The following is a 27,754-nucleotide window of genomic DNA, read 5'->3' on the forward strand; positions in this document are numbered from 1 at the left end:
TTCAAGATAGAAACCACAAGCGTTGCCAAATATTTTACCAGTGAGAACAGGAGCAAGGCCACCGTTAATGCCCTCAATCCAGATCCTCTACACGACTTCAATTCCTACTGCAACCACGTGGCTCCCAGATCACTACACTAACCTAACACCTTATTCGCAATAGCTGCCCCGTAATAAAATAACAGGTTCGGCAACATCCTGTGACAGTCTATTCTCCGGAGGACTGTCCATTGAATCCTGGCGGCATTGCCCTACCTTATAAAGGACTTGATCAATTTTTCAACTCCCCATTAAAGAATTTAGTGAGAAACACTGGAACAAGAACAGTAATCTTGGTGAAATGTCCATCTTGCCTGACTGAATCCTGCCTCCAAGAACAGAAGACGATGGCCGATCTGCATCTCGTTCAGTTTACGGAGCACGGCCCAATTCCAGGCCACATGACCCCCAGATAGCCAAACAGGAATGGCAGCACCCCCAGATTTACTCCACTCCCCGGGGCATTAAACGGGAAGCACTGACTATTTTCCAAGTTTAACTTGTACCCTGAGAAAGTGCCTCAGCAGCTTTATTATATTGCCCAAGACGGGGATTGGGTCAGTTACCTAGATTAAGATATAGTTAGCATACAGGGACACCGTGCTCCACCCACCTGAAGCCCTCAAGGCGATGGTCAAATGCAAACAAGAAGGGGCGATGCGGCACCCCTATCTCGTTCCTCTATTTAATTAGAAATACCTAGAGCTCATGTTATTTGTGCAGACACTGGCTTTCAGGGTTTAGTACAACAGTTGTATCCAAGACACAAACTTGGGCCCCAAACTTCTCCAACACCTCAAGCATTTATCCCCATTCTACCCTGTTGAATGTCTTCTCGGCATCCAATGCAATGATTACCTCTGGTTTCTGCCCTTTGATTGACTTAACTGATTCCTACTTATAATTGTTTCATCGACAGTTTTGCCAATTTTCACCTGGCAGGTTTCATACCTTGGTGTTTTTGACTGTTCACTCAAATTTAATTTGAAGAACTGCAACCAAATAGGTGCAGTGGTGATATTATTTGCACGTGTAAGGAACTGGAAGAAATTGATATCCGACACTTAATTAAATACAGAGATGGAAAAAGGATATAAAACAAAAATTATATTTGATACAGATGAGAACACAAGTGAAAATAGCAGATTTCCCTATATTTGTAATTTAATTTCTATATTCAGATTTGTTTCTGTATCAACAGAAACGTTAAGATTGACATTGGGAAGCAGTAATTGTCTGAAGATGCTAGCAGTTAAGAGCTGAAATCACACCTCAAACATTCCAATATATCTTACATACCTGCAGTTTTTAAATGAAAAGTCATAAGTGATTTAATACTATGCTTTATTGAGGCTCAACAATAAACAGAATCTGTAGATAGGAAATATGCATGCAATAAATTGAATTGCTAAAAAAAATAATTTACAGCAGTACCTATATATATATATTTATACACTAACTGAAGTCACTTAAGTGATTTGCATGTTTATCAAGCAACGGTTTGAAAAGAAAATTAAGCCGATACATTGGTATTTCAAAAATACTAATTTTCTTGTTTTATGCCTACCATAGTTCTTGAAAAGGAGGCAGTTTGTTCCATTTGATAATTTAGGATAGAGTTAGCAGAATTAAGTCACTGGTCAGTAGTTTTTAAAATGGCACGGTTCATGGATTTCAGGTCATACCTCAACTTTTGCAACATGTAGCTTGTAAAGAAAATTCTCTCATTTTGTGACATGTATAAAATGTACACAAGAGGCTTTTTTTTAAAACCAGAAAACAAATGTATGCAGTACTAAAATATGTGATTTAGACACTTATTTGTTTTTATATGCACCAAAAATTTCATCCAAGGCCTTTTTGGCTGAATAACTTTTTCGGCAATCATGATTTGTCAAATAAAAATGTATTAACCGCTGCATCAGACATTTAATGCACCTAGATGTTTGGAACCCCAATACCAAAAAAACAGTCCTGACAATGTAGCAAATTAGGATAGAGCTCCTTCATGAAGCACAAACTGAAGAAAGTAAGAAAATAGAAAGTCTTCGGTGCTATTTGCATCAACTTACTCAAGTGTTTGAAGCAATCTGGTCATCCAACCTACCTAGCGTCTGCATCTTCACTGGAATCTTTGTTTCTATCATTCACAAATTTGACTATTTCAATTTTAGATGCATATTAAAAGAAAGTGTTAATTTCTGGATGTGTAAATACAATTTGTATAAATTAGACATACAAACATTAAAGTATCTGGATTGAGTTATTTATCCTGCAAAACCTGCTTATGACTAATTGAGTGGGATTTTTGAAAAAAGATTAAAAATGAAACTCGGCCAGACTAGCTTTTCATGAATGCTTCTACAGGGAGCTCAAAACTAAAAGCCTTAATGTTGTACCATTGACAAACGTTACTCCTGCATGGAAATTTCAGAACTTGTGGTCTGTCTTATCAATTTATTAATTTGTCAAAAGTTTACAATTATAATTTACATTTTCTGAACATGTGGGAAATAGAGGTTATTAAATTAAGGCAACAAATAACAATAACCATACATATTGTGTTGATAAACTGATATCTCGTTAAGTACCAAAGTGAAAATATTTCACAGAATGAAATTATGGTAGTCAGTTAATAAAATAGATATACAAAATTATCAAATGATACATTAAAAATGCTGCCTTTGGAAACCCCTAGTCCTCTTTCCCTTGAAATAAAATTTTGGTTCACACAAATTAGGAAATATGTACAGTATACAGTTGCCTGTTAATATCCATCCAAAAACATGTATACGATCAGGATTTTTGGCAAAAATAAAATCCTTTGATGAAAGGTCTTTATAGGCCATGAAACCACAACTACGTTCCTGCTAACCATTCCATAGTTTCCAGGATTATTGTGATAAACAGAGCCAAACTGCTGGTAATTGTTCATTTCGAACAATGCAATTACAAACTGTCAAGAAACTTGAATACATCTAAACTTGTCAATACAGTTCAATACAACCTATCCATTTGGCAAAATGTTTGTAACAGATCTGTTAAAAAAAAATTGGTCACATCAATAATTGAGCTTTACAATGACATACTGGCAATGGCTTAAATGTACTGTAAATGAACTGTGTCTTAGGATGTACAATACACCAGACAAATTGAACTCTAAAGGACATCAAAATACATTGGCAAAAGCTTTACAATTTTACCAGGACAATCTGAAGTTGAATCCATTAACCCGTACATATCCTTACCCCATTAAATGTGTCCTTACCAAATACTGAATTACACGCTAGGCTTCCAGAGCTGGGGGACGGGGGGTGGGGGAAAGAGAGGAGAATGACAAAAAAAGGTGCAAAGTAGCAGCTCCAGTCACACTTCCACTGTACTGTTAATATTGGGAATGTTTTCGCAAAATAGCCGCTGCATTCACTCCCATTCCGTGGTTCCAGGGGGCTTTGAAGTCAAGTCATACATGACACGGGAAATTCCAGGTATCTTCTTGATTTCTCTCACCATTTTTAAAATAACCTGGATTTTACAAGAAAAAATAGCTCCAAGTTAATACTAACTACTTTCAATGTACATTTAAAATGATCTGTCGGGACATCAACTGTCGTGCTTAACTCCAGTAGGCTGGGGAGGGAAAGAGAACTAGTGAATCAGTATTCTTGATACTGTTTATTTAGCCACTGGAAACTGCATGGCTGTGGAGTTAGGGAATAAACATAATCATGCTTAATTATGATACCATACGAGATTGAATAGTCTTCTGACACACACTGTCTCGACTCTCACTTGTAACAACACCCTGGGCAAGTGTGCGGTCAAATCCAGTACCACGTGTTCCAGAGTCACAACACAAGTGAATTAACCAATAATTCTTATAAAGATACCCAAAATCTTTGGCCCTAGGCTGCCCAATAACTACAGTCACCATGTTTTCAAGTTTAAATGTAATTAATGTTTATTTATAACAAGAACTGTAAAGAACTATTAACTAATTCCCATCTCCCCATTTTAGGTTTCCCCAACCTCTACACAAACAAGACAGACAAACAGAGAGAGGTGGAAAGGGGCAAAAATAAGCAAAAGTAAAAAAATCTTTGTTTCAGGAGACAGTCTTTAGCACGCCTTCCTTCATAGCAAGCGTGCAGGTTAAATTCTCTGTCCACAGCCTGTAATGGTCTTCTCTGTAGATTCATTTACCCACGTTCTCCACAACTTCATAAGTACAGCAGTCACGGCCTTTCTGGAGAGTTGCAAGTCCTGGTTTATGTTTTTTTTTTGCAGTATATACTGGTTTCCCTGCAGATGGATTCATTCAGGTACTCTGCAGAACCCACGGGCTTTCTGGAAACATGGAAGAAAGAGAGTAGGATCTTCTCTCTCAGCTGCCAGGAGTCAAACTAAAACTCCTGGATTCTTAAAAGCATTCCATGGGGATAGGATGCATGTACCACCTATTACCGGGCACAGTACTGCCTTTTGGGCCCATTCATTGGCCACCAACAAATCAATCAAACTGAATCCCACCCCATCTCTCTCTTTGGTGTTAACAAGCCTGAAGCCCCCTGTTCAAACCAGTAGCAACTAGTATTCTCTTCGGTAATTCTGCTGCTTGTCTGAAAGATACATGTTCATTAATCCTGCTTGATTTACAATACATGCCCATTAATTATTCATGGATCAAAATAATAATGGCAAAATAAAAGGAGAAACAAAGGAATAAACAGGAAGGGCCCTTACACTTGCCAAGAATGGTCATTTCAGCAAAGGCCAAATTCAGTTTTACCCCAGGAGTCTGAAGCTTAGTGAGATAAAACTAGAAAATTAAAAGTATACTGACCGAGTGTACTTGAACCCACATTAGTTTCAATAACAAGCCAATCACAGAAATAATTAACATTCAATAATACGTTGGTAATACGTTGGAGGCGAGGTTGGTAGCTCAGACAATCAAAAGTTGGAGGAGTTGACGGGGGAGCACAACAAGCAGTTCGCCTCGATGGCAGCGTAGATGGGGTTAATGCGGGACCAGCAGAAGCGGCTGCAGGACAAGGCGGAGGACTTGGAGAACCGGTCACTCAGGCAGAATATTGGGATCGTGGGTCTGCCGGAGGGGTGTGAAGGAGCCAATGCTGGCGCGTGCATGGGGAAGATGCTCGAGAAGCTGCTTGGCGAAGGCGCGTGTGACTGGCCGTTGAAGATGGATCGAGCGCACAGGGCGTTGATGAGGAAGCCCCAGGGGAACGAGCCGCTAAGGGCGATGGTGGTGCGACTGCACCGCTTCCTTGATAAGGAGCGAATTATGAGGTGGGCCAAGCAGACGAGGTGCTTCGCCTGGGAGGGCAGCGAGATTCGTGTGTACCAGGACTTGGGTGCAAAGCTGGCCAAGAAGAGGGCAAGTTTCAATAAGGTCAAAGCGGCCCTCTACAAGAAGGGGGTGAAGTTCGGACTATTGTACCCGGCACGCCTATGGGGGCTAGGAGCTGTACTTTGGATCTTCGGAGAAGGCAGCGGAGTTTATGAGAGATAATGGACTGGCAGGAGAACGTGAACCTGGAGCTTTGGTGGACGAGCTGTGATGCTGCTGTAAAACGTTTGATCGGGGTCATTTCTTGTTTTGGCTTCAGCTTTGTTTTTTTGTTCCCTGTCCAGGGACGGAGAGGGGTGGGGGGATGGTTTCTTCTTTCTGTTTCTATTGATTGTTTGCACTATATTTGAGATGGGGAGGGGGGGAAAATCAGTGGGCGGTAGGATGCTAGGCGCCGGGGGAGTGGGGGGAAGCTAGTGGCTAGCTGGGCGGGCTAGTTCACGGAAGCATGGGGAGGCGGGTGGGGCCTTTATAATGGAGAAGGGTTGATGTCTGTGGGAGCCCGAGGGCGGGTCACTGGTCGGAGGCTGGGCCAAGAGGGGCTATGGATGATCGGCCAGGGGGGTGAGTGGGGCAGGGTCCCCCCCCGCGGACAAGGCTAGTCACGTGGAACGTTCAAGGTTTGAATGAGCAGTTAAGAGGTGAAGTGTGTTTGCACAGTTGAGGCGACTGAAGGTAGATGTGGCCATGCTGCAAGAGACACACCTGAAGGTGGAGGACCAGATCAAGGTGAGGAAGGGATGGGTTGGGCGAGTATTTCATTCAGGGGTGGACTTTAAAAAGAAGGGGGTGAGGATTTTGGTCAACAAGCAGGTGCCGTTCGAGGTGGGGAATATAGAAGTGGACTCGGGGTTGCGTGAGATTTGGGGGGGGGGAAAGAGGAGAGATATGTCATGGTTAGTGGGAAACTAGAGGGAATGCCGGTAGTGCTGGCGAATATTTATGACCCGAACTGGGATAATGTGGCATTCATGAGGCGTGTGCTGGGGAGGATTCCAGACCTGGAATTTCACCGGCTAAATATGGGGGGAGATTTCAACCTAGTCCTGGATCCAAGACTGGGCTGGTCGAGCCCTACGTCGGGGAAGGTATCAGCTATGGCTAAGGAGCTCTGGGTGTTCATGGAACACATGGGGGGAGGGGGGGACCTCTTCGAGAAAAATTAGACTGTAAGAGCGGGAAGGCGGGCATGGAAGTGACGAATAAGGATAAGAAAACCAATGGCAGGAGGGCCAGCGGTGTTTGTTTTTACAGGCATTGTTGGTTGGGGGCAGGGGGTGATAATTATTTTGTTGTGGATTCTTTCTCTGTTGGATGTTGTTGAAAAGTGTTAAAATTATAAATGCCTCAATAAAATATTTGCTTGAAAAAAAAAGAAAACATGCCCAAAATTGTCAGAGGAAAAACTGCCACATTTTCCAAGTACAAATTTCAAATCTCACCTCTTCAGGAATGTGTTTGCCAGGAGTTGCTGGGATGCCAGTCATGAAATCATTTGTAATGAAAGTTCGAATGACCACAGATCTCTGACAAGATGGCTGCTTCTGGAGTGGGTCACGGTCAAAATGCAATGGTGTTAAAATAATTGGCATCTGACTAATTTTCCCGGAGCAATCTATAAAAGGGAACACACCATCACCACCATTTACTGACAATTTTTTAAATTTTTTAAAAAGAAAGTTAGAGTATCCAATTCTTTACTTCTGAATTAAGGGCCAATTTAGCATGGCAAATCCACCTACCCTGCATATCTTCGGGTTGTGGGGGTCAGACCCACACAAACCCGGGGAGAATGTGCAAACTCCACACGGACGGTGATCCGGGGCTGTGATTGAACCCGAGTCCTCAGCGCTGTGAGGCAGCAGTGCTAACCCGTACCAGCCTCCCTGAACAGGCGCCGGGATGTGGCGACTAGGGGCTTTTCACAGTAACGTCATTTGAAGCCTACTTGTGACAATAAGTGATTTTCATTTCAATTCACCCTGCCGCCCATTTACTGAAGAATATTCATGCAGAGATGGAATTGTAGATATGTTTAAGTAATCACAGATTGTTAGCCTAAAAATATCTGAATAAAGAAAAAAAGTAATCTGTGGTGCAGCAGCTTGATAAATCAATGCATCGCAGCAGTGGACAGAACTGTGCTTCTACTAAGAAAGCAAAAGATATTTTCTTCACTGCTGGTTACTAATGAAAAAGTTTCCAACAGAACAATCCCATGCCAATCTCATTAGTTTGTCACAAACCAAACACAGGTGGCATAGGTCTGGAAACAGCAGTTTCCTGACCACCTCACCAATACATGAATGAAAGGGAAGGGGAAAACTCTCTTTGCAACACCACATTTTAGAAAATCAAAACTATGATTTATCAGATGAATTGAGCAGAAACGACAGGACAATTTTAACCCCCTTATGAATTGCACAAGAATGCTTAAACTGTATTCCTACCAGACTCTCTAAGAATGTTGTGTGCCTCAAAGTCAGCCTGCCGGAGTGTGCTAAGCACTCCTGTCGTTAGAAAAGTCGGTGTTACATCTGTTATGGGTTCTCGGATCTGTGGCCCAAAAATATACACAACTCTGAAACACAAACATTACTATTAAATACTGAACAAATCTGAAATAGTTTGAAACAGTAATAACCCTGTTCGTATCATATATCACAAAAATAGTATGTAATTTCCTCTTCATATTTACTCTTAAATGGCTTGAAAACACAATATAGAAACAAACAAACCTGTTAATATTATGACACATTCGTGGAATAAGTCTGGCTAGGAATATGAGGGAATCCCAGTGTGGTGGATCCTTACTAGTTAAGCCACAAACATAACTGTACGACCTACAGTCACCCTTCAAGACAAAAGATACAATGTTCAGAAAAGTAAAGCAAATCGTACCCCTAAAATACACCTCAAGTTCCACTGAGGAAAATACATAATGCATAAAAAGTACAATAGTTCATATGTCCTAAAAAAATAGAAATGACGACCAAAATCTGGACGAGTGGAAGTTGATCTCTAATCATGGATCATGGCAATAAAATTTATATGGGTCAAATCCCAATTCAACAGAATATATGCTCACACATAAATACAGTTACAGGCAGACTAACTGAACAAATGTCAACCAATGTGCAAACATATCTTACTTTTCATAGACTAGGGGTATATTACCTAACCCACTGTTATGGTTTTCCAATGCAATGACATATTTAACATAATATACAGTAAACTCTGAATAATTGAAACATGCAAAGTGTATTAGATTGAATAATTTACATTGTTGCCGTTCCAATTCCAGAATTAAATTTTATCCAAACATCAATTAAAAATATATTGAAAACTATATCAAGTTTATGAGTTCCTGCAATGATTTCCCCATTGTTACGATGCATTACTGACCTGTACTCCAACAGTTTTAATTGGCATCAGAAAAGCAGTGAGAGAATACAGGCTTGTAATTTGCATCAACTTTTCTTGTTCTTCATCACTTGTACAGGACCTGACCCTCTGCAGTAAAGTGTGTGGCTGAACAAAAAAATACCATGAGTGCCAAGACATTTCGAATTATATTTTTATCAGCACATTTTTGTTGAAAATAAGCATAAATGTTTTGTTATACCATCAAAACATCGTTAGGGCATTTAAATAATCCTATATCAGCGATAATGTGAAAAAAGAAAACGTGCAGCTTGTAATTATAGTTCTACAGCACAGTAGGTGGTCATTCAGCCTGTGTCAGATCTGTGAAACAGTCAGACTTAATTCCACATAAGCTTTTTTTTATATCCACAATTTCAAAAGATCAGCCTCAAGAACCCAAACAATTTCATACTAAAATTATTTTTGTGGAATCAGTTCCATCTTTTCAGTTAGAGCATTCCAGAGCCTGACTGCACAGTGAAAATATGCTTTCTCATCTCCCTTTCAGATTTTTCATCAATGATTTTTAAATTTACGGCACTCACCCAACGGGACAAGTTTTCCTCTATCTAATCTACCAAAATCTATCTTGAAAACCTACAATTGATCACTTAATTCTGCTTGGAACAGACCAGATTAACATTCCTAATTTTCTCCAATCCTCAGAACAGAAGTCTCTCACTCCTGACAACATCCTCGTAAACTAATCTGTATCCTTTCTAAGACCTTTATATCTTTCCTGAAGTGTGCTGCCCAAAATTGCCTGCAATACTCCAACTGAGACCGAACCATTCCAACACTATGGGCATGATTCACCTGTTTGCAGACTAAGTGCTGCCGTCGTGGGACAGTGGCACACTGGTTAACACTCACAGCAAAGTGAGGCATTCTCCTCTCTACACATACAAGCGTGAGGATGACCCAACAATCTCCCCTCCCGCAACAGTGCCAAAGATGCACTGCCCCCTGGCCTGCGAGTTGGACCTTAGTGGGGTCAAGGAGGTAGGTCCAGTATCCATCTGCCACCACCACGCTGTAGAGGGAGGGTTCTCCAAGGTTCCTGGGGAAGAGTCCAGAGGTCAACCCCTTGCTCCCAGCCTGAGCTTATTCAGAGGTGCACTGCCCCAGGTCACCTTTTCAGCAAAAATTTGGCTTCTACAAGTTAGGACCAGTCATTTGCATGGGGTTATCACAGAAAAGTTTACGGTTTATATGGATGTGACTCATTTATTGAGCAATTTCGTATTGAATACTGCTTATGTTGTTCCTGTAAAAAAAAAAATGGCAAATGCTGTCTGAATTCATGAATGAAGCTTCCACGAATAATCCCCGAGCAAAAATAAATGTAGCAGGAAATATCCACCTTAAACTTACCTTTTTTACACTTGCAGAGAAATCAGCAACTATTTTCAGAATGTTGTTGGTTTCTGCAAAGTCTTTGCAAATGTAAGGCTCATCAGCACAGATTATTCTAATTGCAAGGCCAGGGCCTTTAAAAGAAAATTCAACATAAACCAGAAATTACTTATGATACATACACGGGAAACTACAAAAAGGAATTACTTCCAATTTAATGAAGGCAAGATTGTGTATTTAGTTTACCTGGGAATGGGTGCCTCAAAACAATATCTTCAGGCAGACCCAGCTCTCTGCCTAATGCCCTCACTTCATCCTTGTGAAAGTCTTTTAGTGGCTCAATCACTTTACCCTGCAGAACCAAAGACACGTAGTTCTAGATGTATTCAAATTTAACTATAAAATGTATTTTCTACCGAAAGAATTATGAAATTAAACAGATATTTTAATTTCATGAAAAAGCTGCAAGCAATTGCATATACATCGTTGCTACTATTTCTGTCTTACTAACAGACGGAATACTGATTATTGCTACAGATTAAAGGACCAAGTGTAGCTGCAGAATAAGCTCATACTTGTAAAGCAAATTTTGAAAGAAACTTTGAAAAGATATTAGCAGATCAATTAATTTAAACTTTGGTCAACCTTCTCCAACTTTTACATGAATCACACTAAATAAATTGCAGTGGTTAGTTTGCTAAACAAAGTTGATAAAATTCATCACTGACCTCTTCCCTCAATTTTCTTATCAGTTCAGTATCATTATGATGAGTTTTGATGACATCTGCTTTCCCACTTGCCTCTCTTGAAGCACTTTCAATTAAATCTGGCCTCAAAGTACCTTGAGCAAGATACACTTCTTCAGGTTTTAAATTCATTTCCCCAATTACCTCATTTGCAACCTAGAATAAAGAGAATAAAAAGAAACATTTAGGCTTTTCATCTTTCACAGCACTTTGAAACATGCTCAAGTAAAACATACTGAGTATTGCCCACAACATCAATTATTTTGGTTAATGCGACCAAGTTAATTTAAAAAATACCTTCACAAACGTATCCCCTATTATTTTTCTTTTCTCTTCTGGATTTGTTGTCATATTTAGGGTCTTACTTATTCTCTTTCTCGGAGTTCTGTCTTCTTCTGAAATTGGTAAAGTTGTTGTACCATTGTAAAACGCATGTGCGGCATTAACCACTGAAAATGTTAAAAGAAAATTAGTCATAATTTGACAAAGCAAACAATCGAGTTCTTGTATTTAAATACAACTTAAAGCTGAATATCACAAAGTTCAAAGCTGTAGGGTATATAGGTATGTTTACAGACCAAACAATTTGTCCTAAATAGGTCATCAGTCTTGTGTTTCTTCTACTAATGACATCTGGAATGAACTTTGTTAACAGCAAGTCAACCAAATAGATACGCAGGACACGGGTGAGTGGCATACAAAGGTAGCACATTACAGCTACTGATATTTACAGAAAAAGCACTGGAATCATATTCATTTGGAACTTGGCAAAAACAAAAAACCACAATCCAAATCCTAGAATCACTAGTGCAGAAGGAAGCCATTCAGTCCATCGGGTCTGCTCCGACACTCTGAAAGTGTACTCTACCTAGGGTCAGGGCCTCACCCTATCCCTTAACCCGGTGACCCCATCTAACCTTTTTTTTGGACACGAAGGGGCAAATTGATTATGGACAATCCACCTAACCTGCACATCTTTGGACTGTGGGAAGAGACCAAAGCACCCGGAGGAAACCCACGCAGACACAGGGAGAAAGTGCAAACTCCACAGTGTCACCCGATGCCGGAATTGAACCAGGTCCCTTGAGCTGTTCTGCCCCAGAACACAAGGAATGGCAATACTGGAGAATTCTACATGCGCTAGATAAGCTTCCTGCACAGGTCAATTGACCGCACATAAACAACCAAGGAAGAAACATTTTTGCAGCACAGAGCTACCAATTTTATTCCCCCTCCTTGCCACCATGCTAATGCACCATTGGAATCTCAACTTTGAACTTGGATGTTGGTCACAGTATGATAGAAACTTACAGCACAAAACAGGCCATTCTGTGCCAGCCAAAAAAAGGGCTATTCTATATACCTCCCTAACCACCCAGTTTATCTGTCCTGCTACCTCAAAGGACATATGGACATGAACTCCAAGGGCGCTCCGTTTCTCTACACTTCCCAGAACAACCATTTATTGTCGTCCCTTGCCTTCCAAGCTTTGCATACATTTCCAAAATGCATTACTTTTCAATTCTATGGTACATTCCTGACTCCCTGGCCAGTCTAGTCAATTTTCCACCATCGATCACGCCTGATACATTTAAGTCTAAAGCACTGATATATATCACAGACTGGAAGATGCCAACATTGCACATCACCACTGGAAATGGCCAGATAAATATTGGTTAATCAATACCTTTGCTTCCAGCCACTGAACCAATTTTGTATGCAACTTGCCACTTTCCCTTCAATCCCCTGGGCTTTTACCTCTCTGACCAGTCTTTTCCTATTCCCTTTGACAAAGCCGGTCAAATTTTGAAATAATTATATCCCCTCTTAGCCTTCACTGTTCCAACAGAAACAGCTCCAGCATCTCAAGTCTTACTTCAATGACAATTTCCTTTCCTGTTATCACCCTGGTGAATCTATACTGTACACTCTAACTTTAATGTCCTTTCTAAATTTGTGGCATATGCTTCACCATCTAAGTTGTATATAAGTCTGTAAACAATCCCAATAGGAATATTTTCAATCAGTTTTATAGAATTATTGACTAAAACCAGCTAGATTTTTTTTTTGCATTTTTACCTTTAACTTTAATACCAAGTTTCTTCAAGGCTTCCTCGACAGTCTGACTCTCCTTTTTCCGCATGAAACCATTGTCAATGTGAACAGCAATTACTTGATCTTGGTTCAAAGCCTTATTCAACAAAGCTGTGCATACTGTAGAATCTACTCCACCACTTAGTAATACCTATAGATCAAGTGACAAGACAGAATTTCCACAGTGAAATCCAATTCTGTTTATTCAAGAAAATGTGTGCAATGCAATGAAATAAATTTTTTTTTTGTTATTGTACAAGTTTTAAAATTTTAAAGCTCACCAAAACTTTGGAATGTCCTACTTTCTTTTGTATCTCTCTGATACATTCTACTTCTCTGCTCTGGACTGTGAACGTTCCACTGCAGCCAGCTATATCAAACAAGAAATTCTTCAAAATGTCTTTGCCATGCTCTGTCAAATCTACTTCTGGGTGGAACTGAACACCATAGAGCTTCTTGGATTCATTTGCAATTGCTGTATACAGTTCAAACATAAGATTAACATACACATTTTAAAATACTCTTTTGCACAAAATTTAAGCATGAAACATTTCTAAAAAAGGCAGTAATCCACATTCTCACTGGTTTTAATTTCCATAAGCTAAGTATTTCAAAATATGGTCTGTAAAAGGAGAAGCTTTACAATAAATATCAACCACAGAAATAGTTGTGTTATTCAGTGATAGAAACACGTTTACACCAGCCAGCTTCCACACTTACAAGCTATCTCCGCAGTGCCATTGTGGGGAATCACTTGACGAGTCATTCACACAAAATTCCTTATTGCCCATTCCAGAGTGGAACACCTGAAGGCCAACCCTGGGACAATGTGGAAATTTCTCTGTAGTTCATACAATGGGCTTTGTGAACCCTGGTCTTCCAAACATTAGGTGTGGTATAGCACCAAATTCCCTCTCACTTTCCCTTCTTGTGCAGAACATTGTTGTATAGCACCTGCCCTCAGAGAAAGCAGTTACTACTTTGAATTCTACTGCGTTATTATAGGCAGTTACAGTTCACTGCCCACAAACACAATATACATTCAACTTTGGAAGGGGCAGATAGATTGCGCTGCAAATTTAGGTATTGCCTTAATCTGCAGTACAAAATTCTTTTAAATTTCAGGACAAAAAATATCTGAAAATGATAGGTTTGCCCATTTAAGACAGAGATAATGAGGAATTTATTTTCTCAAGAGTACTGAATCTGTGAAATTTTTTACCGCAGAGGGGCTGTGGAGGCGATCATTATGGTCGGTTTAGTTGGGTGTGCGACCAACAGGAGTCCAGGTTACAAACAATAATAAGGCTTATTGTTTGTAACCTGGACTCCTATTGGTCGCACACCCAACTAAACCGACCAATGAGACAGCCCCACTCATCCACCCCACTACGCGCGTTTTTATGCGGCCCGCCAATGAGGTGCCCGGAATCATAACCGGCATTTTTGAAAAGCCGCCGGGGAAAAGCGGCTTTTCCCCAGCGGCTTTTCAAAAATGCCGGTTATGATTCCGGGCACCTCATTGGCGGGCCGCATAAAAACCTTTGTCGGGCCGCATGCGGCCCGTGGGCCGTAGTTTGCCCACCCCTGGTGTAGACCCATCATTTAAGGTATCCCCTGTCAGGAAGGAGCTGGTCCATCAAGGCAACTACAAGAACTCCAGAATGCATTGTACGCATCGGGATTCCTTTGTGGCTCTTGACGTTGATGCAGTGTCTCAGCTGAGAAAATTCATTAACAATTGGATACTGCTATATAAAAATCACCATACACACAAGAACAATCACTGTAGTACTGGTCATAACCACAGCATTGATAAATAGCTGTTCCCAATTCGAAAACAATGCGTCTATCATGCCATATTCAAAATACATGCAAACATAGTCAAACCTGGATTCACAAACTATTCATTGCTAAATATACCTGCTGCGATGTTTCCAGACTGTGCAACAACTTTGAAACCCTCTGCCACCTTGTCCACACTGTCCCCGTGAGTGAGCAGAACAACCTCATCTTTCTGAAGACCTCTAATGGAGAGGAAATTTAAGAAAAAAATATAGAATAAATGATAAGAAAACATGGGAATTGCACAAGAGGAGGATAGCTTGGAATGATATTTGACAAAAGCCAACATGAAATTTTTGGTTTGAAAATACTGTTCATTTTCTCTTTAGGGCTGGGAAGAGAGGACATTAATAAAAAGTATCAGTTAAATAATAGTTGGCACAGGATAACTTAGCAGTTTTTCTGGGTACTAGGACAGTCAGATCTAGAAGTGCCTACTGTCTACTAGTACAAAGCTGCTCCAACAATGAGTGCTTTGAGAGTGAGATTTTAGGCCTTAATACAGAAAATATTGTGTGAAGCTTTTCAAATTGTATATTTGTAGTCTTGCTTTCCAAACGCTCACATTTAATTTGCATAGCACAAACTAAATAGTGCAACAAGCACATACTTTGGCTTGGTCAGGAAGATTCATCTGCTCCGCTTCAGGACAAAAAAATGCAAATACATCCAATTTAATAAGTCATCAGTACCTGAACAGTGAACAGCTATTATCCACATTTACTGTAAATAGACCGTCTTCTCTCACATTCTTTCTGTGCACTGTTCCGCCAAAAACTTTATTCATCATCTGTGAATTTAAATAAAAATTGGTTTGTATGTAGCACTTCAGTTTTCTTCTACATACAACTTGAAATTCAAATCCACTGTCGAACAGGCAATTTATCCAAGACAACTGACAAAAAACACATTTCACATCAGTAAAATGGCACGAGTGCGTAACTCAGCCGAAACATCTGGAAGTAAAGTTATGCCATTTCATATCACTGATAGCCTTAGAAACACAAGAAAAGAGGTAATTCGGCCTTTACAGCTTGTCACCATTCTAGAAGATCGTTGCTGATCTTCTACCTCATGCAACTTTGCCACACTATCCCCATATCTCTTGATATCTTTAGTATCTAGAAACTTATTGATCTTGGTCTTCAAGATAGAGAATTACTGAGCTCCTACGGCCCCTTGGAATTCAGAATTCTGAAGATTCATCACCCTCTGAATATAATTAGCTTTAGCCTTTGCCACCACTTACATTATTGATCTGAATTTGTCCACATTACCTGCATTCCATAGCAGATTCCAAGAACAGGTTTGCCAATTGTAAATATTGCTGGATCAAACCATGGAGCATCTTCTGCATAGACAGAGCTTGGCCCCCCTGATATGATGATAGCTCTAAGACAGAAACAGTATTTAAGAACAAGCCACTTGCATATTTGTAGGAATGCAATATTTGCATTATGGTAATCAAACTTGATAATAAAAGAGGGGAAACTTACAATGCAATATTAAGTGCTTTATTATAAACATGAAAATTAGAAAAAGAAGAATTTCCTAAAGAACTGGAATTTAAGACAAAAATAAGTTGAATAGAGTGTGCAAAATACAGTAAGCAGATTAGCGAAAATATAAGTGCAGATAGTTACAAAGTTAATCTATCTTTGGTTTTTATAAAAGCTGTATTAAGAACACAATTGGGAGAGTTTTCAGACCCAAGAATTTAAAAGTAATTACATTTAAAATAATTGAAGGAACTGACCAGTGAACACTGCATTTCAATTCAATGAAACTGTCACTCAAGTCACTATTTCCCAACTACCCCAATCAGAAGATCAGAACTTGAATTTTAAAAATTAAACAATTGTAAAAAATTTACACAATTAGTAATAATGAATATGCTACAACCGAATACTAAAACTAACGTACCACTTGGAAAGGTTTTACAACTACTGTGGGTTGAACGCTTATGAAAAGTAATTTCAGTAATCACATACCACATTTAAACCTAATCGTATTTCTTATGTTCTATTCACCGTTTCTAACCTTGTTTGTATTTTCCATCTCATTAAGAACATATGCATGATCTAAGTTATTTGGATGAGGACCCGCAAACATATCCCAACATGGAGACATAAGTTTCAACCCAAAAGACCTCAAGACATAGGAGCAAAATTAGGTCATTCTGCCCATCGAGTCCGCTCCGCCATTCAATCATGGCTGATATGTTTCTCATCCCCATTCTCCTACCGTCTCCCCATAACCCTTGATTCCCTTATTAATCAAGAACCTATCCATCTGTCTTAAAGACACTCATTGACTTGGACTCAACAGCCATCTGCGGCAATGAGTTCCGCAGATTTCCCACCCTCTGGCTGAAGAAATTCCTCCTCGTCTGTTTTAAATGATCATCCCTTCAGTCTCAAGCTGTGCCCTTGGGTTCTAGCTTCTCCTACTAGTGGAAACATCCTCTCCACGTTCATTCTACCCAGGCCTCTCAGTATTCTGTAAGTTTCAATGAGATTTCCCCCCCCCCCCCCCAAAATCCTTCTAAACTCCAGAGTACAGACCCAGAGTCCTCAAGCCCTTCATTCCTGGGATCATTCTTGTGAACCTACTCTGGACCCTCTCCAAGGCCACCACATCCATCATTATATATGGGGCCCAGTTAATTTCAGTAGGATTTATATTATTCCATGAGATCTCACGATGGATGAATAGCATTATAATGCCTCTCTATTGAGCACTCGTGGGCGGGACTGAAATTTTATCCTTATAAAAAATATTTAATATTAATCATATTCTAATTTTTAAATATATTATCTCAACGGTGACAGGAGAATTCATCATATCTTTTACATATAATCACAAGCATTCATACACAAACTCGTCTACTTAAACAGCACCAAAGTTTGATTCCTACCGAAAACCATTCTCTTTGATTGCAAAAGCAGGTGTCTCCAGCGGCAGGATTTCTGACTGTACAAAAAGTTCTCTAACACGCCGGTCAATCACTTTTCCATACTGTGCTCCTGCATCAAGAATCACCAGGGCCCCATCATACTGATATCTGGCATCCTTGATATCTCCTCCAGCAGTCTCCTAATAAAGAATGGGAGGAAGTGGAATAAAACTGATGACAAAATACTTTCATAACTGGTTTAAAACGAATTCTGAAGGAACGGCACGGTGGTTAGCACTGCTGCCTCACGGCGCCCAGAACCCGGGTTCGATTTTGGCCCTCAATGTCCATGTGGAGGTTGCACATTCTCTCCATGTCTGCATAGGTCTCACCCCCACAAACCCAAAGAAGTGCAAGGTGGGTAGTTGTCCTTGATTTGGAAAAAAATAATTGGGTCGTTTAAATTTAGGAAAAAAGGATTGGATTTATACAAAAGTAAATAAATTCTGAGAAGTTGCTACAAATGTTATATTTCATTCACAGAATAAGCTAAACCAGTACACAGGTTGAGATATATGCTGCATTAAAACCTCTGTCCTATAACAAGGCTTTTAGGAACTGGTGGACCACAATTGCACAATGCACATCAGCTCAATGCTTTGCAACTTTAAATACAAACTGGTCAAATTGCTAATTCAAACTCCCTCCTGTAACAGCACTGTGGGGCTGTAGCATTTCAAGGTGGCTTACCACCACCTGCTCAAGAGCAATTAGGGATAATAATAATCGCTTATTATCACAAGTAGGCTTCAATGAAGTTTCCGCGAAAAGCCCCTAGTCGCCACATTCCAGCGCCTGTTTGGGGAGGCCAGTACAGGAATTAAACCCGCAGTGCTGGCCTTGTTCTACATTACAAGCCAGCTATTTTAGCCATTAGTGTTAATGGTTAATAAATGCTGACCTTTCCAAGAAAGAACATTAAAAATTAAACTTATGGGGCAGCATGTGGCGCAGTGGTTAGCACTGGGACTGCGCTGCTGAGGACCCGGGTTCGAATCCCGGCCCTGGGTCACTGTCTATCTGGAGTTTGCACATTCTCCCCATGCCTGTGTGGGTTTCCCACAACCCAAAGATGTGCAGGTTAGGTGGATTGGCCGTGCTAAATTGCCCCTTAATTGGAAAATAAATAATTCGGTACTCAAAAAAAAAATTTTAATTTTTAAATTAAACTTATGCTTAAATCTTAACAGTTTAGATTAACTGAAACAAAGTGTCCAGAAAAATAGTTGGTTAAAAAAAATACAACACTAGATGTCTGAAGTGGCCACAGCATCACAATTATTTTCCTGAACTATAGAGCAAATGATTGGAATTGAGGAGAGGCCGCTTCAACGCACCCATCGACAGTATTGAAAAAGAAACCCCAAATCAGTTCTCCTGCTATAACACTGAAGATAACACTTCAAAGCTAATATTAGCTGCTAAGTAATGACACCTACTAGTACATCAGGATAAGAAATGCATTTAGGCTTGTGGAGAAATATTATTCAAAGTGTCTGCAGTAAACACTTGCGAATTCAGAAGTAATTTGTGATGCAACTATTAGTGCCAGCTCCAAACACATCTCAAAAAAGAACGTTGGCAGTATATACTTACTCCGTCATATTTTCAACAGCCATCTCGTCCTAGATCACAACTTATCTTTTCCTTAATTTTGCCTGGGGCCAGTAACAGTTGCAGAATCCAGCCAGCCACTGACAGCACATTATTAATGCAGAATTCATTTTCTGATTTTAGTTGAGAGACAGATGTTCTGAACTTATACCCCCAACCCCCCGAACAGCCCTCAAAAAACATCTTGGGTCTAAGATTAGATTAGCCTCCTAGAGCCAAAACCTACCACTTACAAATTAATGCAAGCCAAATCTAACAATTAACAAAGTTGTAGTGAACAACCTTTTGGAATTTGGGCTTAGGCTCGAATGAGGTGCTAATAGCGATTGGGTTGATGCCGACAAAATAATAATAAACCCTAGGCCCTGATGGGTATCCTGTTGTATTTTACAAATTTTCTGACCAGCTAGTACCAGTAATGGCAGATATGTTCAATGATGCTTTAGCGCGAGATTACCTGCCTGATACACTTACTCAAGCCCCCATCTCCCTTATTTCAAAGATATCAAAGATAGATTGTAGTTTTTACAGGCCCATTTCGCTGTTAAATGTGGATGTCAAGGTACTGGCTAAGGTGGAGGCTTTGCAGTTAGAGCCATATAGAACATAGAACAGTACAGCACAGAACAGGCCCTTCGGCCCTCAATGTTGTGCCGAGCCATGATCACCCTACTCAAACCCACGTATCCACCCTATACCCGTAACCCAACAACCCCCCCACCTTACTTTTTAGGACACTACGGGCAATTTAGCATGGCCAATCCACCTAACCCGCACATCTTTGGACTGTGGGAGGAAACCGGAGCACCCGGAGGAAACCCACGCACTCACGGGGAGGACGTGCAGACTCCGCACAGACAGTGACCCAGCCGGGAATCGAACCTGGGACCCTGGAGCTGTGAAGCATTTATGCTAACCACCATGCTACCGTGCTGCCCTTTTTAAAAAATGAGAATATGTCCCAGATATAGTGGTATAAGGCCAGATGGGATTTGTGGAGGGTAGGCAGATGTCTTGAATCATAGAATTCCTAGAGCAGAACAAAGCCATTCAGCCCATCGAGTCTCACTGACCCGCCGAAAAAGCACCCAACCCAGGCCCACACACACCTGCCCAGCCTATCCCCGTAAGGGTTTATTTAATTTAATGGGTGCAGCTGCTGTACATGGACCCCATGTACAGCATTTGCACCAATGCAACAGGATCGGGATACTTCCCGCTGAGTATGGGTACAAGACGGTGGTGCCCATTGTTGCCACTCTTTTCCACTCTGCCATGGGGATGGAGGGAAATTAATCAGAGGGGAAGAGAACATAGGGTGCCACTTTATGTTGATGATCTGCTCCTATGTCACAGATCGGTCTCCTCTATAGACGAGATTATGAGACTGCTGATCAGCTTTGGCTCTATTTCAGGCTACAAATTAAATCTGGGGAAAAGTGAGTACTTTCCGGTTAATCCCCCAGGGAGAGGAGTCAATCTGGGGTATTACCCTTCCGTTGGGCCAGAGGTAGCTTCCGGTATCTGAGCATCCAAGTGACAACCGAATGGCATAGGCTTCATAAATTAAACTTTATAAGTTTATTATATACGGTAAGACTCAATTTGCGAGTTGGAGTAGGCTTCCGTTTTCCCTGGTGGGCAGAGTTCAAATCAGGGTTTATGTGCAGGTTTAGGGGGCTAGCATAGGGCTAAATCGCTGGCTTTGAAAGCAGACCAAGGCAGGCTAGCAGCACGGTTCAATTCCCGTACCAGCCTCCCCAAACAGGCGACTAGGGGCTTTTCACAGTAACTTCATTTGAAGCCTACGTGTGACGAGCAATTTTCATTTAATTTCATTTGAATGTAACTTTTATTGCTGATTTCTTGCGCTGTTAACACAACAATTGAACCATATTTTAACAATTTTCACAGTTGCTGTGTTGTCATACAGTTCCTGTTTGATAAATATGAAACCTTCAATAAAATATTCTTTTTTTTTATAAAACTGAGGCTGAAAGATTTGTCTGGCTTTAACTAGAGGAAGAAATCTCTAGTAAACCTTGCACCACGAAAGGCAGTTCTGGAGTTAAAAGGAAAAGACCGAACATAAACCCTCGGCAGTTAAGAATCATTGTGGACGGATTCTGGGAGAACTGAATGTCTACGTAAAGGACAGTCTAATGTGTATGATAGTGTTTTCAGCTGTGTTAAAAGTTCTGTTCTACAGTTCAAGGTACAAGTTGTAAATTAGTGTTTAGTCAATAGTGCTTTGAGTCTGTTACAGCAAACATCTTAAAACTGCTCAGCTATTAACTGGAAATTTAATTTGTCTTTAAAAGTTATCATTTTCCACGTTGATCGTAACATTACTTCTGCCTACCTTCAGTAGCAGAGGTTAAAAAAAAGTCGATTTGCCCGACCTCCCAATGTTTTTTTTAATAAATTTAGATTAGCCAATTATTTTTTTCCGATTAAGGGGCAATTTAGCATGGCCAATCCACCTACTTTGCACATTTTTGGGTTGTGGGGGCGAAACCCACGCAGACACGGGGAGAACGTGCAAACTCCACACGGACAGTGACCCAGAGCCGGGATAGAACCTGGGACCTCAGCGCCGTGAGGCGGTTGTGCTAACCACTAGGCCACCGTGCTGCCCCCCGACCTCCCAATGTTAATGGGTCCCTTTGAAAAAAATTCCAGGATCCTGATCCCTAACTTCACCAAAAACTAATCAGTTCTTCACTGGGCCATACAAATGCATCCATTTGTGTTTGGAACATATTGTCCAGACAAACTGTCCAGCAAGCAGGCAAAAATATTACCTCCACCCGCCTTAAATGACAACGGTAATTTCGCAAATTAATACATAAGCATTTTCAAAAAGGATCTCAATAAGATAGCCTCATGATTCAGAGCACATAGAATAATTAGGGCATAGGAGTTGGTCATTTGTCCCATCCATGATGGCTCTCTAAGGAGCAATCTAGTCAGTCGCAGTCCCTCGCTCTATTCGTTTAGCCCAGCAAATTTGTTTCCAAGAAGTGCCAATCGAAGTTCCGTTCAAAATCATTGATCATTTCCACCTCCAAAACCCTAGCAGACAGCCAGTTCTAGATGGTAGTAGAATAGAGTGCAAGTTGGCTATGAAAGTGAGGAGTTATGGGGAGCTTCTCAGATGGATAAAATATGTTCCCATTGGAGCTGTGCTACAACCACTGTAGCTCACAACTTACATTAAGAATTTGTACTAAGGGCAGCACGGTGGCGCAGTGGGTTAGCCCTGTTGCCTCATGGCACCATGGTCCCAGGTTCAATCCGGCTCTGGTCACTGTCCATGTGGAGTTTGCACATTCTCCCCATGTCTGCGTGGGTTTTGCCCCCACAACCCAAACGATGTACAGGTTAGATAGATTGGCCACGCTAAATTACCCCTTAATTGGAAAAAATGAATTGGGCACACCAAATTTATTTTAAAAAAGAATTTGTACTAAGGAATGCAAAGCTATTTCAAAATGTGCAGATGATATGAAACTGATGTGTAATTACAAGGAATAATGTGACAAAATACAGGAAGACATTAATTAACTTGCAGAGCGGACCTGTAATGGCAAATAATTACAATATAGATAAGTATGATTGTTTTGATAAGAATAAGGAAGATGTGTACTACTTGGATCATAAAAATCAGTATGAAGTAGGAGACAAAGGATCCTAGACGAATAGAATTCAAAAGCAAAGAGGTTATGTTAAATCGGGAACTCCAATGGGACCGGGCGTGTAAGTAGCGCACAGTTCTGGTCTCCGTGTGATATAGAGGCATTAGAAAATGTGCAAAAAAGATTTCTAAGAATGACAATCAGACCCGAGATATTGTACCTATCAGGAAGATTGAAGCAAAAGGGCTGCCTTTTTCTAGAAAAGAGATGGCCGAGGGGTGACCAGACAGGGGCCTTAAGATTATGGAGCTCGATGCCATAGAAGTCATAAATAAATCCAACAGGGAATTCAGGAAAACCTTCTGGGATAAATGTGGAACAGGCCCCAAACTTTAGCTCTGCTGCTCTCTCCACAGATCTGCCAGACCTGCACTTTCTGTTTTGGTTGGAGGCTTGTGTTGAGCAGAAATGTTGGCATAGATGCATTAGTCCTGCTTCTGCTCTGTAGATTCAATTGTCTGGAGTGAGCGGTCAGTGCATTTAAAAAAAAATGTGAACCACACACAAACACGTCAATATAGTGCAAAATAAACAAAGTACATAATTTGTTAAATTTTCCCCCCTTTAAATCCGCAGATTTCCCCCCCCCCCCCCCCCAACAACCAATTCATCAAACTCGGACAGAAACAGCCTCCAAACCACATCTACACCCGTCCTCTGGCCCCCTAAGAGCAAGCTTTATCCTCTCCACCCTAGACAATTCATACAAATTCCCATACCAAGCCATGACCTCCAGCAGAACCGGTGAACTCCAGTACAGTAGTATCTGCCACTGGGCAATCCGAGAAGCGAAGGTCATATCAGTTCCTTCCCCTCCTGCAGCCCCGACGCCTTAAATACCATCATAAAGTCCGGCATAATCCTGACCCCCACAACTCCTAACAAACTCTCAAATTCCCTCTCCCAAAAACTACCCAACTTTGCACACCGCCAAACATGTGAACATAATTTGCCGGTCCCCTCCCACACATCATCTACCCCTGGGAAAAACCCACTCATCTGGATAGAACATAGAACAGTACAGCACAGAACAGGCCCTTCGGCCCTCGATGTTGTGCCGACCAATGATCACCCTATTCAAACCCACATATCCAGCCTATACCCGTAACCCAAGAACACCCCCCCTTAACCTTACTTTTTAGGACACTACGGGCAATTTAGCATAGCCATTTACCTAACCCGACATCTTTGGACTGTGGGAGGAAACCGGAGCACCCGGAGGGAACCCACGCACACACGGGGAGGACGTGCAGATTCCGCACAGACAGTGACCCAGCCGGGAATCGAACCTGGGACCCTGGAGCTGTGAAGCATTTATGCTAACCACCATGCTACCGCGCTGCCCCTGGAAGAATCATCTTCCATTCACCGTCCAATGAGTGCAAACCGTCCACCGTCCAATGAGTGCAAACCGTCCTCCTCCTTTACAATAGGGCCCTACCAACACTTGATGTCTTGCCTATCCAAACAAAATCCAAAATCAGTTTGTCCACCCTTCAAAAAAAAGGTCTTGGGAAGGAAAATTGGAGGGCTTGAAAAATTAACAAGAACCATGGCAACACATTCACCTTTACCACATGTACCATCCCCGACATTGTCAAATGCAGGGTGTCCCACCTTTTGAAATCGCCCCTATCAGACCCGCCAAGTTCCACTTATGCACGGTGGCCCAGTCAAGTGTCATCTGAATCCCTAGACACCAGAATTTAACCCTAGCCTCCTTAAACAGCAGAACTCCCAACGTCACATTCTGCCCCAAAATGTTCACTGGGAATATCTCACTTTTCCAGACATTCAATTAATACCTGGAAAAGGCCCCAATAAGTTCACAATTCTCCCCATACTCTCCAGTGGATTCGCCACACACAACAATAAATCCTTGGCTTACAGAGACACTCTATGCTCTCCACACCCCCCCCCCCCCCCAAGCTGTCAGCTGCTCAGTGCGCTGACAACTGTTTGCAGCGTTTTCACAGTTCTGTGAGACGAGGATTCATGTCTCAGAATCTTTTTTAAAATTTTAGAGTACCCAATTCTTTTTTTCCAATTGAGGGGTAACTTGGGAATCCACATAGCTTGTACATCTTTTTGGGTTGTGGGGGTGAGATCCACACAGACACAGTGCAAATGTACAAACTCCACACAAACAGTGACCCGGGGCTGTGATTGAACCTGGGGCCTCGGCGCCTGAGGCAGCAATGATAACCAATGTGCCACCCTTTCTGTCACAGAAACAACCAGATTGTAGAATCCTCATGGACACAAAGGCCACACAAGCAAGTATAAATTAGATTCAAATCATGGACAGAAAAAGAAAATTAAACGGCAACCATTAAATTCTGCAATGAATGAGATTCTCCACTTGTAAAATTAAGTTCAATGCCAGAGGTTGTTTGGCACCAAGTATGACTTACCACACCATTAAAAACTTACTTACATGTGAATTAATAAGTCCTTTTTTGGGGCATATTTAGTGTGACTAAAGTTCAAGCCTTTACATAAATTTCAATAATATCTTGAACACAGCCTGTGAAGTAATACGGTAACACGATTGTAACTTCCAGGTTTCCACATTTAACTGCATATGTGCACTATGGAAGCTATGTCACCGCGTGAAGAACTTCCCAGTGCAAAGTTCAATATTTGCCTATTAATTTGAACTTCTCTGTTTTGCATCTTTTCTGATGATGTACCTGAACCAGTTTTCTCCATCATAGATTGAATAGTTTCCCAATTTCCTCACAGCTCTATCTTATGGCGCGGTTAAGATTTTACCCTTCGGATGCTTTGACCAAGTGCAGAGGTTTTTTTAAAAATAAATATTTTATTGAGGTATTTTTGGTATAGTAACAAAATAAACAATATACATGAAACCATAAACATAGTGCAAATGTCGTTTAACTTTCGTACAGGTCCCACCCTTATTACCCCCTACTCTAACAAAAACTACCCCCCCCCCCCCCCCCAGTCTGATCATTTCCTGATCATGGCTATATTAGCCACCCAGTAATAGTTGCTAAAATTTGGCAGCGCCAGCCCGCCCTCTCCCCAACTCCGCTCACGCATTACCTTCCTTACCTGCGGGGTCTTGCCCACCCAGACAAAGCCCGCGATCACTCTGTTGACCCACTTTAAAAAGGACCACAGAATAAAGATGCATACCAAGTGCAGAGTTGTATGAAACAAAAACAAGTACTGGCAAGACATCACCCTAACAAAAAAATAGCCACCGATTCTGAACAGCAATGACAAAATCTTCAAATTATTTTATATCAATTACATATTTAATAGGTAACTTTAAAAAAATAACTAGGTGTGCACAAAATATGTGCTGCCTTGTCCCTTTCAGCGTGTCATGTTTGTTGCACAATGATTTCTTGTTACTCCAGAGTCTAGTGTTTACCTATTTTAATAATGAATAATTTTTCTCTCTATCTCTTGTGGATAATAGCAAATTTACGACCGTTGATATTAATGACCAGAGATAAGGCAGGAACCGATTGCCGCGATCCCAGGGACAGTTTGAGAGATAGCCTGGGCGAGGCCACTCTGAGAGCTCAACCGCCAGGCGCAAAATGGGGAGTGTAAACTTCTCGGCCTGTGGGTCGGTCTTCCCATTCCCTCCCTCCAGACAGCGGGCCCGCGAAACCTGCCTCTCCAACCTACCTGTGCCAAAAACAGAGTTAGTGGGGAGAGCATCCACTTCCACCCTCCCCTCTCCCGTGGCCTCGGCCACCATCCAAGACGGGGGGTGGGCTCAACCGAGCGCCCGGATTCCCAGGCCGCAGCCTCGACTTCTCCTCGCAAAAAACCTTATCTCCACCAGCCCAAGCCCATCCCTGGCACTGGATACTACGGTGGGGGTCGACGCGCAGCTCCGAGCCGCTCGCCACCCGGGGGAACTAACCTTGGAGTCGCCGTTACACAAGGCCACCGCCATCGCCGCTGCCCCGCTCCAGCCACGAGCTCCCTGCGATTCGCGCGCCCACACTGCCCCGCGCCAAACCCAGCCTGGCCCCTCCCCCTCCCCCTCCCCCTCCCGCTCCCGCTCCCGCTCCCGTCAGGCAACTCCGCGCAGCAGCTCTCCCGCCGCTAGGAGGAGCTACTGGGCACGGTCAGCCAGTGCTACAGTCTGAAACAATAGAGCAGAAAATGCTGAGGGAACTCGTCTGGGTTTGACCAGACCTGTTGAGCTTTTCCGGCATTTTCCTTATTTTTGTATCAACAATTCAAGAGGTTGAGTGTTTTTTTTTACAAACAGTTTATTAAGGCATTTATGGTTTTATAACAATAAAAGATACAAATGTAAACATAGTTCAGTACCTAACACAACCCTCCATCCTCCACTGTCCCTGACTAATCTAGACTAACTCCCCCCTACCCTCCCTTACCCCTGTCCCCTCTACCCTCCCTTACCCCTTATTGAATCTGCCGACAGTTTAGTTTTCTTGTAAATAGCTGGCTTTTAAAACAGACCAAGGCAGGCCAGCAGCACGGTTCAATTCCCATTCCAGCCTCCCCGAACAGGCGCCGGAATGTGGCGACTAGGGGCTTTTCAGTTACTTCATTTGAAGCCTACTTGTGACAATAAGCCATTTTCATTTCATTT

General features: G+C 41.6%; 1 protein-coding gene across 1 annotated transcript; it reads right to left on the bottom strand.

Moving 5' to 3' along the window:
• Nucleotides 1-1,366: 1,366 nt before the first annotated feature.
• On the bottom strand, nucleotides 1,367-27,162 carry gmps (guanine monophosphate synthase). Its single transcript, XM_038815316.1, has 16 exons — nucleotides 27,053-27,162; nucleotides 17,795-17,973; nucleotides 16,155-16,269; nucleotides 15,570-15,667; nucleotides 14,956-15,059; nucleotides 13,314-13,507; nucleotides 13,018-13,183; nucleotides 11,236-11,387; nucleotides 10,921-11,094; nucleotides 10,439-10,544; nucleotides 10,211-10,326; nucleotides 8,816-8,941; nucleotides 8,149-8,264; nucleotides 7,861-7,991; nucleotides 6,853-7,025; nucleotides 1,367-3,564 (listed from the first exon to the last, which is right to left on the bottom strand). Exons 1-16 carry the CDS (start codon nucleotides 27,083-27,085, stop codon nucleotides 3,463-3,465), a joined length of 2,085 nt encoding a protein of 694 aa, XP_038671244.1. The 5' UTR covers nucleotides 27,086-27,162; the 3' UTR covers nucleotides 1,367-3,462.
• Between the last annotated feature and the right edge of the window lie 592 nt (nucleotides 27,163-27,754).

The sequence above is a fragment of the Scyliorhinus canicula genome, chromosome 13, assembly GCF_902713615.1.
Source record: "Scyliorhinus canicula chromosome 13, sScyCan1.1, whole genome shotgun sequence".
NCBI lineage: Eukaryota > Metazoa > Chordata > Chondrichthyes > Carcharhiniformes > Scyliorhinidae > Scyliorhinus > Scyliorhinus canicula.